Below are 15,307 nucleotides of genomic sequence, written 5' to 3'. Positions count from 1 at the left end.
GGAGGGCGACGCTTGCGCAGTGGGCGCGGCGCGGGTGGAGGCGGAGGCGGTGGAGAAGCGAGAGGCAGCGGCGGCGGAGGCGGCGGCTTGGGGGGGGTGGGAGGGGGGGTAGCGCGCGCGAGAGTGGCTGAGTGAGTTTACCCGTATGAGGCGGTGAGAGGCCCGGGGCCTACCTCACAGGAGCGGGGTCGCGGCGCCAGCTAGCAGCGGGCCCCCTCCTGGTCCCCGGGCCCGGCGGCGCGGCGGCGGCTCAGTTGTGAGGAGGCGGGGAAGCGGGTGTCCGGCCCCAGACATGGAGGGCATGGACGTGGACCTGGACCCCGAGCTGATGCAGAAGTTCAGCTGTCTGGGCACCACAGACAAGGACGTGCTCATCTCCGAGTTCCAGCGGCTGCTGGGCTTCCAGCTCAACCCGGCCGGCTGCGCCTTCTTCCTGGACATGACCAACTGGTGAGCCGGCCCCGCCGCGCCAGCGCTGGCAGCGGCCTCGGGGCCCCGAGGGGAAGGGAAGGGACACCCGAGCCCCGCGGCAGGGCGGGCCAGGCCAGCTCTGAGGGGCACCCCCTTCCCGGGGCGGGGAAGGCGTGTGGGGGAGCCCCAGGGGCATGGAATAAATTTGGGGGCTGAGCAGACTCGAGAGGAGGTACACGGAGTGTTGGGGGCCACCGAGGGCAGGAGGGGCAGAAGAGAGATTGGGGGAGGGTCCTTGAGGTTCTGTGGAATATTAGGGGCCGTGGAACGTGGGAAGAGGAGGGAAGACTGGAGCCTCGAGCATAGGGGTAGACTTGGGACCAAGAGGGCTGTGGTGTTGGCTAAGAGTAGAATACACAGGAAATCTGAATTTGGGGAGTGGAAAAAAGCTTCGGGTGTGGAGTTAGGCGCTGAGGAAGACCCGGATGAGGGGCAACTCCGGGAGAATGTTGGATGCTTTGGAGGAACCCGGGCGCGGGAAAGACTTGGGAATTAGGAGCCGAGAAGAACAGGTGTGTGCGTGTGTGTGTCCGTCCGTCCGTCAGTCAGTCCGTCCATGCGAGGACCGATAGGGAAAAAGGAAGAATATTACGAGGGAGGACTAGGGAGGACGGTAAGAAAGACTTTACGAAGAGTTGTGCCATGGAGCGGTGGGATCTACTAGTATATCGGCTAATGGAGGACTGAGAGTGTTAGACCTGGAGCAGTGCCTGGGAAAAACCTTAGGAAAAGTGAAGAAAAGGACTTTATCTCGGGGAAGGGAACTTTCTGAGGAGACTGGGGCCCTCTCTCCAGAATGCTGGAATGGAGAGCTCTGGGCTTATCCGAAAGAAAGCTGGGTTCGTAGATGTTGGGGAAAACAGAGAACTTGACTTAGGCTGGGAACCAAGTGTTTTTAGCTTGGATTCTCCTTGTAGAAGACTGAAATTGGGGCAGAAGACCATGGCATTAGACTAAAGGAGTGTTTCTTGGCTTTTGACGTAGTACTTGCTGTGTTTGATAAGGAAGGCTTCCTCTTGTTCTCTGAGGAGGGATTGTTGAGTTCACTCAGGGTGAGTGAGAAAGTGGAGACCATTAGACTTCCTTTGAAAAGATTTGAGGTAAAGCCACTCATCTTTCTTTGGTCAAAAAGCCAGGGGATGAATGCCCTTTGCTCTCTGTGTTGGGCAGTCCTCTGACATGTGGAATCTTGTTTCTTTTGGCATCACTTGTACAACTAGCCTCCCCTCTATTCAGTGCCCACTGAATGCCTTTTGCACTGCCAGGAAAAAGAGGCTGTAAGCCTAGTCTTTCTTGCATTCCTCATCTAGTCCTATCCCCAAAGATGCTCATTTTACGAATGGGAACCTTGTAGCTGTGACTGCACCAGAGGTGATGTGTGAATTTTTTTTTTCTGTGCAGCATCATTGCTTGGTCCTATTATTTTATCTTTAAAGTTGATTGTTACAGTGAGGGTGGGATTGAATTTCTAGATGTTTAGAAAACTCTGAGGCATTGAATGCAGGATATCTTCTTTAGAATTAAAGAAGCATTTGTCAGCACCACTTGTATCTTTTATGTCCAGGGTGATCTCAGGCAGGGACTATAACCTACAATACTTTTCTAAACTCCAACCTATGGTGTTTAAATAGAGTGACAGGGATTACTGAAAACATTGAGAAGAGGTGTTACACTGGTGAAATCTAGAAATAAAGCTGTCTTGAGGAGGGTTGTTCTCTTGTCTGCCTTCTTTCCCACCCCAGCTCTTTTTCTTCCGTGTTTACACTAGTTTAGCATAGGAAACTTGGCATAGTGTTGCTGCCAGTTTGGTAGCGGAGGATCATTATTTCTTCCCACCCCCTTGTGAGTCCACGATTTAAACCCTGCCCTAATAAGTTTTTAGTTCTTTAGAGTCAGTATTTATGAGTAGAATTATTATGGCTACCAAACCAGTGTAATGAGTTTTATATGCTTGAGGTTTGTGTGTGTTTAACAACTACGATTGTTTTTAGGTGTTGTGAAAGATGAGGCCCAGTGTGGATGAGAAAAAAGTAACTTAAAAATTGTAGTTGCATGATAAAATTTTACTTGAATTTTTTATAAAAGTTATGAAGCTCAAAGACACAGAGTAGCATATATTCTGATTAGATGTTATCTCTGTATAAAACAAGGTATGATACTTTTCTGAACAAAGGAGTGAGCCATTAAAAAATGTATTCTGGTTTTAAAGCATTTAGAAGTCAATAGCGTTTTGGGAATCCAGGCAATTAAGTGATCACTCAGCTTTAAGCCATATTATTTTTTGGTTGTAGAAGTCATGTTTTTTATTTTCTTTGATTATAAAATGAAAACTCATTTGTGAACTGAAAGCAGTAAGACTTGTTATTCTTTTCTAATTAAAACAGTTAGTTCCATAATCCAATATTGTGTTTTGATTCCTGTTAACTTGGCTAAATCTGCCTTGTTAGACTTTATTTTAAACAAATACCCATCATAATTAGTAAAATCTAGTTAAAAAAAGACATGCATGGATGCACATGTGGTCAAAATACTTGTGTTTTTTAAGTAAATCTCTAGAATCTAGGAATGTATTGTTTTTAAGTGTCATTTAAAGTCTAACTTTGGGACCTGTTGAGATGGCCTAATGCATGTTGGCAAAATAGCTCTCAAACTGCTGTGGTTAATCTGTTGAATTTAAGATAATTAACCATACTTTGACTTTATAAGTGCCTGCTTCTGGTTGTAATAAATAACCACTATTCAACTGCCTGATGATGACTGTTAAAAAATATTGTGGTAAATTAAAAATTATTTTAAGCCCTGGCTGGATGGCTCAGTTGGTTGGAGAGTTGTCCCAGGGTTCGATCCCCAGTTGGGGATGTTTCTCCCTCCCTCCCTTCCTGTCTCTAAAAAGTCAGTAGATAAACATATTCTCGGGTGAGTATTAAAATATATATATATTTTAAAATGAAGGCCATGAGTCTTCTAAAATGAGTTGGGAAGACTATGTTTTTGTTTTGCAAAGTAAGAATTTTGTTGTTGTTGGTAACAGCTTTTTAAGAAGCTGTTGAAAAACTGACTTAAATTGAATGTTTTGGTCTTGTAAATTTTCTACCCTGTAAACACGGATTTTTTTTTCTTAGTCTTAGGTTGGGTGTGCATTATGTTAGATATTTTTGTTTATTTAATTTAGAAGCAAGTATCGTTTCAGTTAAGCATTTTTGTAGTGTTTATACTTGAGCTAGCAGCCACACTGCTGGAAATGGGTGGAACTGCTTCTAACAGAAGTAGTCCATTTTCAGTACCCAGTTTATGAGTGCATAAAATGAATAAATGCTATATGAAAAATACTCAATATCTGAAGTCATACTAAAATGACTTGTAGATTAGTATATCTTTCTATGGCTGGGATATCTTTTTTTATTGAATCTATTGGGGTGACATTGATTAATAAAATTATATAGGTTTCAAGTGTACAGTTCTATAATACATCATGTGTATATTGTATTGTGTGTTCACCACCCTAAGTCAGATCTCCTTCCATCACCATTTATCCCCCACCCTCTTCTACCTCCCCTCACTCTGTAGGTGGAATATCTTGCAGAGACACTATTGGGCTGTGAATATAGAACTTGGAATTCTTAAACTGGATGTTGGTTTAACGGATTCTGTAGTTCATGCCAGTTTTTCCTGCAGAATTGCATATAACCCTTCCAAGATAGCTTATTCTTGCATCCTTGAGGGCAGAGATTTGCATGATACCTTATTAGTACTTGATTACTTTTCTAGTTAGAATTATGTCAAAACTAAGTCTCTCCTACTATGATTTAAATTTTTTTTTTTGTCTGCTTATGTCCACTCTAGAGATGGAGAATATCTAATGAACACTACCCTTAAGGGGCCAGAAAGCTTCTATTCAAATCACTAAAACTTTCCAACCATTTATAATTTAAATACATTCAATTTAATGGCTTCTCACCCTTTAATGTAGTCTAATACATTTATATATTTTTTTCAGGGAAAACTAACAGGAGTCAGAGGAGAGTTTACATATGATTTTTAAAAGCTTGTAAAATGTACATAACAAAATATTATTTTAACCAATTTTAAGTGTACAGTTCATTGTTAAGTGAGATTTTAAATTTACTTCTGGCCTTTAAAATCATTTGTGTCTTTTTTATTATTAATTGTTTAATGATTTGAGAGAAAGAGGAAAGAGAGCGAGAAAGAAAAACATTGATTTGTTGTGCCATTCATTGGTTGCTTCTTGTATGTACCCTGACTGGAGATTGAACCCGAAACCTTGGCATATTGGGAATGAGTTACCCGGCCAGGGCTCTGTTATGTTTTTAAAGTGCGTTGTACTTTAGCATTTATGACAAGAGACAAATAAATACAGGTAATACTTCTAGATTTTTAGAGGACATTAACTTAGGAGTTAGTACTGGTTATTTCTCAATATAGGTATAAGTAAAATATCTTTCACTAGCATATAGTCAATATTGACTATTTCTCTCCCTCCTATTCATTAGGCTAGGGCTTTGCAGTTTTGGTGTTGCAACATCTTAGGTTGCCTCCAGGTATCTTCAGGAAGCAGTGTATATTTTTTGGAATACTATATATTGGTGCCCATCATGGATGGAACAGATATTTTCTAGAAAAGTAACTTGGGAAAACATTTTTGTAAAACAGTGTCCTGTTGACTATCTCAGCGTTGTCAGAGGCAATTAAATAAAGTTATAACCACTACACAATGAAGTTAAATCAGAATCTAGATGTGAAAATCTGGTGTACCTCTTATCTGATCTCTCAGTGCCTCCCCTTCCTGGGCATAATCTATTTCTCAGTCACCTGCGTGCTAAATTAGTTTCTGATTCACTCTCTGGTTTACATGGATGAATCTAGGATAAGTCCCTTTATGATAGATAAAACTTGATATTAACACTAGTTTTCTTAAAAAATGTGTGCTAAGCAGTTTTAGGAAGAGAGTAGAGAAGGATTGTATAACATCCAATGATAGAGTGTTCTGCACTCTATTGCATTTTTAAGAAGGTTGGGAGTTCTTGCTTTGGACACTTCTTTTACACTTTCTTTTTGGGTCTTTTTCTAATGGCCCACACAAGTTGGGACTCTGGGTATAATATAAATTAGTTTACGAATAGAACACACAGATTAATTTTAGTTTTAAAGGAACACAGTAAAAAAGTACATTGTTGTCCTACAGGAAGTCTTTTTACTGTCCTATTGCAGTGGGACTTGGATTTCTGGTCATATATCAAGCCACAACCAATCTCCACTATAGCTAGGGCTGGTGAAGGTGGTTTCTTTACCACCTCTCATCTTCCCACGCCTCTCCTGCCCCCCAGGTGTATCTAGTATATAACAACAAAAACTATCAACCAGACAATATTTAAACAAATGTATTTTCGATAGAGCCCTAGCAGATAGTGCAATAGAAAGCAGAACACAGCCTCTATCTTAATTTGTTTTGATAGGAAAAGAACATGCCTGAAATTATCAGAGAAAAGTTTCGGGATAATAAGAAGGAAACATTCATGTTAATACTGAAGTAAATGAGTAAAATATACCCTGGCTGGTGTTGCTCAGTTGGTTGAGCATCGCTGCTTGCACTGAAGGGCTGCTGGTTCGATTCCCAGTCAGGGCACATGCCCAGGTTGCGGGCTCGATCCTGGGTGGGTGGCGGGGAGGGTGTGCGGAGGCAGCTGATTGATGTTTGGCTCTCACATCGATGTTTCTCTTTCTCTCTCCCCTCCCTTCCCCTCTCTTTTAAAAAAGTATTAGAATAGCCCAGCTGGTGTATCGCAGTGGTTGAGCAATGACCTGTGATCCAGGAGATCTCGATTTGATTCCTTATCAGGCCACATGCACAGGTTGTGGGCTGAATCCCCAGTAGGGGGCATGCAAGAGGCAGTTGATCAATGACTCATCTTTGATGTTTCTATTTCTCTCCCTCCCTCCCTCTCTCTGAAATCAATAAAGATATATATATATATACATATATATATTTATTTATTTTTTAAATGTTAGAATAGTTAAGAATGGACCGAATCCATGGAACCAGTGATTCACAAAGATTGAGTGCCTGCTATGGGCAAGTTCCCTTCTTAGAAGTGAAGCTTTGAAATGGTTGGGGGTTTTGAATTGATGGAAAAGCAGTGTGTTATAGGTAGAGGGTATTTCCTGTGTGGAACTAGGAAGGAAGGAAGGAGCCATCTAGAAGACTGGCTTGGCTAGAATGTGGTTAATAGGATCGGTAGTGACAAGGCATGGAGCTTATTTTTATTTTTGGATTGGGATATTATTGATGTTTATTTTTATTTATTTACTTTAAAATTTTATTTTTTTCTTTTTAAAAAAATTTTTTTTAAAAAAATATATCTTTATTGATTTCAGAGAGAGGGCAGCAGAGGGAGAGAGAGATAGAAACACCAGTCATTGGGGATTGAGCCTGCAACCCGGGCATGTGCCCTGACCGGGAATGGAACCTCGATCTCCTGGATCCTAGGTTGATGCTCAACTGCTGAGCCACGCCCGGCGGGGCCTTATTTTTTTCAATTAGAGTTTACATTCAATATTATTTTGTGTTTCAGGTGTACAGCATAGTGGTTAGACAATCATATACTCTTCAAAGTGTCCCCTCACTCTCATATTTCCGTTATCCACCTGGTGCCATACATATTCCATATACTGTTCTATACATCCACATGACCGTGCTGTAATGACCAGCTTGTACCTCTTAATTCCTTCACTTTTTTCATCAGTCACTCCCTAACCTGCCTCTCCTCTGGCAACCGTCAGTCTGTTCTCTATATCTATGAGCTTGTTTCTGTTTTGTTTGTTCATTTATATTGTTCTTTAGATTCCACTTATAAGTGAAACATGGTATTTGTCTTTTTCGGACTTACCTCACTTAGCATATACCCTCTAGGTCCATCCATGTTGTTGCAAATGGCAAAATTTCATTCATTCTTTTTTTTATACTCCTCACCTGAGGATATGAGTTTTTTTTAAATTAATTTTTAGAGGGAGAGAGAGAGAAGCATCGATGTGAGAGAAACGTAGATTGGTTGCTTCCTGTAGGTACCTGATCAGGGATTGAACCGGCAACGTAGGTATGTGCCCTGACTGGGAATTGAACCTACAGCCTTTCAGTGTAGGGGATGAAGCACCAACCAACTGAGCAACCTAGCCAGATCGGTTTCATTCTTTTTTATGGCTGTGTAATATTCCATTATTTACATGTTGCACGGCTTCTTTATCCACTCGGGTATATTGTTGATTTTTTTAAAAATTGAGGTGAAATTGACATTAAAAAATTAAACCATGGTAAAGTGGCATTTTGTGTATTCACGGTGTTGTGTAACTGCCATGTCTGTCTATCCAAAACGTTTTTCATCACCCCAAAAGCAAATCTGGCACTCATTAAGCAGTTGCTACCCTATCAACCACCAATCTGAATGCTTTTTCTATGGGTGTACCTATTCTGGATATTTTATATAAATGGAATAAATGGAACCATACGATATTTGTCCATTTGTGTTTGGCTTCTTTCAAGGTTCATCCATGTTGTATAGCATGTATCAGTACTTCATTCCTTTTTATTGGTGAACACTATTCCAGTGTATGGTTATACCACAATTTGTCCATTCATTTGTTGGTGAACATTTAAGCCTTTTGGCTGTTGTGTATAGTGCTGCTGTGAGCATGTGTGTACATGTATTTCTTTGAGTACCTATTTTCAGTTCTTTTGGATATAAACCTAACAGTTGAGTTGTTGGGTCTTACAGTATAGATTTAACTTTTGAGGAACTACCAAATTTTTCCACAGTGGCTAAATCATTTTACATTCCCCCTAACAGTGAGTGAAGGTCTGTCCCAGTTTTTCCATACCCTTATCAACACTTATTTTCCTTTTTTTAATTACAGCCATTCTAGTGGGTATGAAATGGTACCTTATGGTGAATTTGATTTGCATTTCTCTTATTACCAATGGTATTGATGTCTTTTTGTATGTTTATTGGCCATTTGTATATCTTTTTTTGCAAAATGTCCGTTTAAGTCCTTTGCCTGTTTTTTAATTGGATTGTCTTTTTGTTGTTCAGTTGTAAGATTTTTTTATGTATTTTGGATACTAGATTCTTTTATGCGATTTGCAGATATTTTCTCCCATTTGGTGTCTTTCATTTTCTTGATGATGTCCTTTGATACACAAATGTTTTTAATTTTGATGAGGTCCAATTTATCTAATTTTTGTTGTTGCTTTTACTTTTGGTCTTATATCTAATAATCCATTGCCAATCCAAGGTTATGAAGATTTACCTATGTTTTCTTCTAAGAGTTTAAAGGTTTTTGTTCTTATATTTAGGTGATTGATCCATTTTGACTTAATTTTTGTATATGGTGTGTGGTAGGAGTCCAGTTTCATTTTATGGAGTTTAATTTTGCTCTGGAACTGGCTTCTCATTAACTCTGCATTAAATATATTCTTACTTGTATTAAATGTATATTTTACTCTTTTTGGCTATTACTAAAAATTGGGCCAGAAAAGAGTACAGATTTTCTGATGGGGGAAAAAACTTAGTGATGGTCTATTGGCACCCAAAACTAAATGTGTTTAAAAGGTGAATTTATCCTCTTCCCCATTTCCAACCAGCTTTTCTTGCTGACTTTTACCTGTTCTAATAGGTCCAATGTTCCCCCAAACATTAGGCTTGAACTGAGTTATTTCCAGCGCCCTCTCTTTCCTGGACATCCCAGATCATTTACCAAACCGAGTTCATTTCCACTCTGCAGTGCACCTCCCAACTGTTTCTTTTTTCCATTCCACCTGCCACCACTTTAGTTTGTAGATTGTGTTACCACACAAACAAGGTAACTTAGGAATAGTTTCAAATTGATTTTCTACACCTGGCTTTCTTCCTTCTAGTCCATTTTGTGGACATATCACTACCAGATCAATCTTTCTCAGTCATAGCTTTGATCTGGGTCTTTCTTTTCTCAGAAACCTTTAATAGTATGTATACTAGATAGAGAACAGAGAGTTGTTAGCTTGACATTCAGGGTCCTCCAAAGATTGATTCCAGCTTGTCTGCCTCTACCTTTTTGTCATATCTTTGTGCTGGACTCCTATTTTCCTTTGCCCCATTCAAACTGTCCGCTGTCTCACACATACTTTTACTTTCCCAATTTTAAACTTTTTTCTTCTATTTAGAATGCTGCTCTTTCTTCTCTTTTATGTCTCATGGAATCCTATTGCTTTTTGTAACATCATATATGATATACACTCCTTAAGGGACTTTTCCCTAAGCATCTGATGCAATGGTTTGTATATAGTAGATGCTCAGCAGATATTTGTTGAGGTCATGAATGAAGAGATGGGAGTAAAGGCTTCATTTTAATGGAAATGTTGAGGTCTAGTGCAGTTAAAAGAAACAAAGTCTACAAATTAAGCTCTTTTTCAGGCTTTTTTGTTTGTAGGTTTAATTTGAACATGAGATTTAAATGTTGCTAACAGTTTCTACATGACTTGAAAGGAAATTAAAATTTAAGTAACAATAAGAATATTGTTTCTGGAAGCAGTCTGAGCCCTCTAAAAATTGGCCCCACCTTATATACCTACCTTCCCAGGCATATTTTTTTGTACTGAATATTCTTTGTAATTCAGTTTATGAGAAAATTTATTCAGAAAAATTAGGTTTTCGTTACTTAGATATGATTGGAGAATAATATTTTGTAACCTCTCTAAAGTTTTTTTTGTTTTTTTTTTTAGCATATCTTTATTGATTTCAGAGAGAGGAAGGGAGAGAGAGAGTTGAAACATTGATGATGAGAGAGCCATCATTGATCAGCTGCCTCCTGGCATGCCCCCAACCTGGGCATGTGCTCTGACCGGGAATTGAACTTCGATCTCCTGGATCCTAGGTCAATGTTCAACTGCTGAGCCACACCCAGCCAGGCTAAAGTTCTTTTTGATCTTTGCCCAGTGTGTTTCATTGAGGAAAAACTTTAAAAAGTAATATAAGCACATAATAAGTTCAAATAGTTTAGAAGGTTCTAAACAGGGGTTGCAAACTAAAATGTCTGTATTTGCCAGTTGGGGAACATGAACAATTGAAGTGTATGTGAGCTGAAAGCACTTGCCTTTTACAAAGAGGATGCCTGATTCTTGCCTTAAGTCAAATGTTGCCATGCTGGAATGGGGGCCCAGTGTTCTTAAGACCCCTCCCTCCCCAGAAGAGCCAGAAATTCAGATTTTTATGGGAAATTTCCTGATTTTCAGATTTTGACAACTAATTTAAATATTTTAAAAACACTGTGGGCCAGAATAAAGCACATCTGTAGGTAGGTTGTGGCCCTGGGGCCACTAATTTGCAACCTTTGGACTAAAAGTGAAAAGTAAAAATCCCTCTCCTTTCTAGATATAGCCACTACTATTTCTTCTGTACCTTTTAGAGAATTCCCACGCCTATAGAATTCTACATATACATGTACACACACTTATACACATATACATAGAGAATTTTCTATGCATATGTATAGGTATATATAAAATTACATATATATACACACACACATATATAACACATATATATATATAACTTTTAACAATAATGGCATTACAATTTGAGTAATTGTTTTTCCTATTTAGAGTACTGAATACCATGGTCCTTGTACTTCCTTTGCTTCATGGGGAAGGGAAATTAGTTGTCAAGATACTTGGATGTGCTGATCAAATAGATGTGTTTTTAATTAACAATGCAGAGGTGGACTTTGGTCTCTTCAACTACAGAAGAATTCCTTCACTGTATTATACAACAGGCTGTCATCCAGTAATTACATATAATTATTAAAACCTTGTTTTGCTCTGTTAAGAGCAAAGCGTGTTAAGTAAACCTATCTAGTAATGAGCTCATCTGAATTTACTTATGCGAAATATTGTCAGGTAAGTTGAACTTTTTACAGACCCAAAATGCAACAAGACTGAAATTCACTGAAGAGGTTTAACTCTTATTAAATCACTTTTGCAGATGACACTAATACATTTTTCACTTGTTGGAAGGGTAATTAATTTTGTACCTAGCTTTTCTAATGATTTGCCAAAGTTAATATGTCTTGGGAGGGGGAACAGTTTATTCCAAATATGGAATACAGCCCCACTGAATTTCCTAAAAGACTCATTTTTAAAAATGAACAGTTGTATTTTCTTACACTGTTTGAGCCCTAGGTCTATAAGCTGTTACTGAGGGTTCACACTTGAATTATTATACTTGAGGTCAGTGATTCACAGTCTATTATGGAGCAACAGCCTACTAATGATTAAGTGATACACGATGTCCTTCTAAAGTGCTTTGTCATCAGCATTTATTTTGTAAAGTAAATGTTGCTTTTTAATTTTTTTCAATACTTTGATAACAGGCTTCGAAAGAGTGGAAATAACTGGCTGAGGGGTAGGGTTTGCATGTAACTATAACAGGGAATGACTGCCTTTTAAAATTTTTTCAAATTTAAAAATTATATCTACAATAAGATTTGTCATGATAAAACTGTCATAATAAAATAGTTAAGTTAAAAAGTACCGATAAGCAAAAAGAAAACAAAAATAAACCATACTCACAGGACCGAGAGAGAAACAATTTTAACCTTTTGACCTATATCTTTTTTGTTGTTGATGGTATTTTTTTGGTTAATCTTCACCTGAGTATATTTTTCCATTGATTTTAGATAGAGTGGGAGGGAGAGAAACTGTGTGTGTGTGTGTGTGTGTGTGTGTGTATGTGAGAGAGAGAGAGAGAGAGAGAGAGAGAGAGAGAAAGGGGGGTAGTGAGGGAGGGAGAGAAAGCGCACTCTGGTGGGGGTGGAGCACACGAGGACAACATGACTTCAATGTGGGAGAGAGACATTGATTGGTGCCTCCCTCATATGCCCACACTGGGGCGGGATGCAACCTGCAACCCAGGTACGTGCCCTTCACCTGACCTTTAGTACATGGTCAACACTCCAGTGAACCACAGCGGCTAGGGCTGATCTATATCTTAATACTATTGTGTGTGTGTATTTAAATGCCTGTGCTTACTTTACAAAAGTGGAATATTTACTATATTCCAGTTACTGTTTTGTTTTTTTAAAAATATGTTTTTATTGATTTCAAAAAGGGAGAGGGGGAGAGAGATAGAAGCATCAATGATGATGAGAGAGTCATTGATCAGCTGCCTCCTTCATGCCTCCTACTGGGGATCAAGCCCAAAACCCAGGCATGTGCCCTGATTAGAAATTGAACCATGCGTGACCTTCTAGTTCATAGGTCGATGCTCAACCACTGAGTCATGCTGTCCAGGTACATTTCATATGTAATTTAATGCTCACAATAATTCTAGGAAATAAATACTGTTATCCTCATTTTATAGAAAAAGGAAAAGAGGCTCAACAAGACTAAATAACTTATCTAAAGTTACATGGATAATAAGTGGTAGAAATAGGATTCAAATGTAAGCAGCCTGGAACCAGAGTCTGTGCTCCTGATTGCTGTGTTTTACACTCTGGTTTCTAGGGCCGCTATAACAAATACCAACAGATTGGGTGGCTTGAAACAGAAGTTTATTCTCCTACAGTTCTGGAGGCGAGAAATTTGAGATTAGGCATCAGCAGGGCATGTTTCCTCTGAAGGTCGTAGGGAAGAAACCTTCCTTACTTCCTAGCTTCTATGGCTCCTGGCATTTCTTGGTGTCCCATGGCTTGTAATTTAATAATCCCTTTTTGTTGGTCTAGGTTGGTTTTAGAGTTTTATTAATATAAACTCAGTATTGAACATCATTGTAGCTAAATCTTTGCTTGCATCATTAATTATTTCTTTAGGATTTATTCCTAGAATTAGATTGCTGGGCTAAATATAAACATGACTTTTGATACTTTTAATACTAAATTGCCAAATTGTCTCCTCCATAAAGGTGGACTGATTTGTATTACTGTCACTACTATATGAGTGACTATTTCTTTAATACCTCATCAGTGCATCATATTATAATTAAAAAAATTTCAGTTTCTAGGTAAAAAAATGTGATTTTGTTTTAATTTATATTTTGTTATTCTAATGAGTACTTTTATGTGCTAAATGTCCATTGTATTTTATGAATTAACTGAACATTTCCTTTATCCACTTTTCCATAGGGAGGTTTGCCTTTTTTGGGAAATGGAAATATCTTTTTTTCCCTTTCACTGTAAAAGTAATAATACTGAATATAAAAAACCAGCAGGTTCAGAAATGTCAAAGGAAGGCAATAAAGCCAACATAGCTAATCACTGCTGTCAGTTTGTGTTCATTTATGTATGTATATAGACACTTTTATGCATACTATATATTTTAAGTTAAAAAATAATCATATAATACTTATTGCTTTATAGGCTGCTTTTTACTAAACATATTATAGCTATCTTCCCATGTCTGTTTTTCATGGTTGCTAATAATTCCATTACTTGAGTGTATTCTGTAACTTATTTAAGCAGTCATTTATTGATTTCCCCCCCACTATTTTATATATATATATATATATATATGCTCATTTGCCTAATTATTTTCTTCTCTCAATTTTTTTTTTTTAAATGTGACATATAGCCCATGTTTTTACTTAGGACAGATTCTTAGACGTGGAACTGCCAGGTCGGGTCAAAGGTATGTCTTTTGGAAGGTTCTCGATAAACACTGCCAGGTTGCCTTGAAGGAGGCAGCCAATTAATAATCTTTTTTTTTTTTTAAATATATCTTTATTGATTTCAGAGAGAGAACAGGAGAGGGAGCGAGAGAGACAGAAATATCAGTGATGAGAGAGTCACTGATCGAGCCCGCAACCCGGGCATGTGTCCTGACTGGGAATCGAACCCCGATCGCCTGGATCCTAGGTCGACGCTCAACCGCTGAGCCACGCCCGGCCGGACCCAATTAATAATCTTAACAGTTAGGCACAAAAGCCTGCTTTATGGAAATTATAATTTTTAATTTTTGTTGGATACGTTTATCTGACAGATAAAATGTGTTACTTGTTTTAGTTTGCATTTCCTTGATGACTGGTGAAGTCTTATGTTTTGTGGGTGTGTGTGTTGACTGTTTTTTATAGAAATATTTTTATTTTGTAAAAGAAAACTATAATGAACCCTATGTCCCCATCACCTTGGTCTCACTTTCATTAATATTTTGGCTTTTTTCCCCACCAGAAGAGAACAGTATTTTAACCCAAATTCCAGTTACGTGGTTACTACTTGTTTTGTCTTTTAAAATGTAACAACTTTATTGAGGTATAATTTACATATCATAAAATTCACCTATTTTAAGGTTTTTGTAAATTTATAGATTTGTACAACCATCATCACAATCCAGTTTTAGAACATTTCTATCACACTAGCAAGATCCTTATGCCAGTTTGTGGTCAGTCCCAACACTCACCTCCAACCCCAGACAATCACCATTCTGTTTTCTGTCTCTTTGGATTTGCTTTTTCTGGGCATTTCATATAAATGTAAACACACAGTATGTGGCCTTTATGACTGGGTCCCTTTCCTTAGCATAATATTTTCAAGGTTGATCCATGTTGTAGCATTCTACATACATTTTAAAAATAGTCATTATCATTAAAAAATAATTGTTCAAACAGTACTAGAGATTTTTCCATGAAAAATAAATAAGTCTTTATTCTAGACTCTGTTTCTTACCAGAGGCAGTAACCACTCAGTTTCCTGTGTACCTTTCTGGATGTTAGTCTATGTAGTAGTTTTAATATCTGTAAATTCCTTGTTTTTTTGGCATCTTTGTCATTTTAAAAAATTGATATTTATAAGTTATATTTTG

At 38.3% G+C, this 15,307-nt stretch overlaps 1 protein-coding gene across 2 annotated transcripts in view; it reads left to right on the top strand.

The window, feature by feature from the left end:
• Positions 1-229: 229 nt before the first annotated feature.
• ILRUN (inflammation and lipid regulator with UBA-like and NBR1-like domains) overlaps positions 230-15,307 on the top strand; it is a 91,124-nt gene continuing 76,046 nt past the window's right edge. The window contains exon 1 of one of the 2 annotated variants that reach the window (XM_087817345.1): positions 230-450. In XM_087817345.1, the coding sequence (XP_087673471.1) occupies positions 293-450 (158 nt within the window). In that variant the 5' untranslated portion in view covers positions 230-292. The remainder of the gene's footprint in view (positions 451-15,307) is intronic. The other variant, XM_016223718.2, reaches the window with a different exon arrangement.

This window comes from Miniopterus natalensis, chromosome 5 (genome assembly GCF_054644295.1).
Source record: "Miniopterus natalensis isolate mMinNat1 chromosome 5, mMinNat1.hap1, whole genome shotgun sequence".
In the NCBI taxonomy this organism is placed as follows: Eukaryota; Metazoa; Chordata; class Mammalia; order Chiroptera; family Miniopteridae; genus Miniopterus; species Miniopterus natalensis.
Note: the sequence above shows the minus strand (reverse complement) of the source record. Positions and strands in the feature narration are given on the sequence as shown.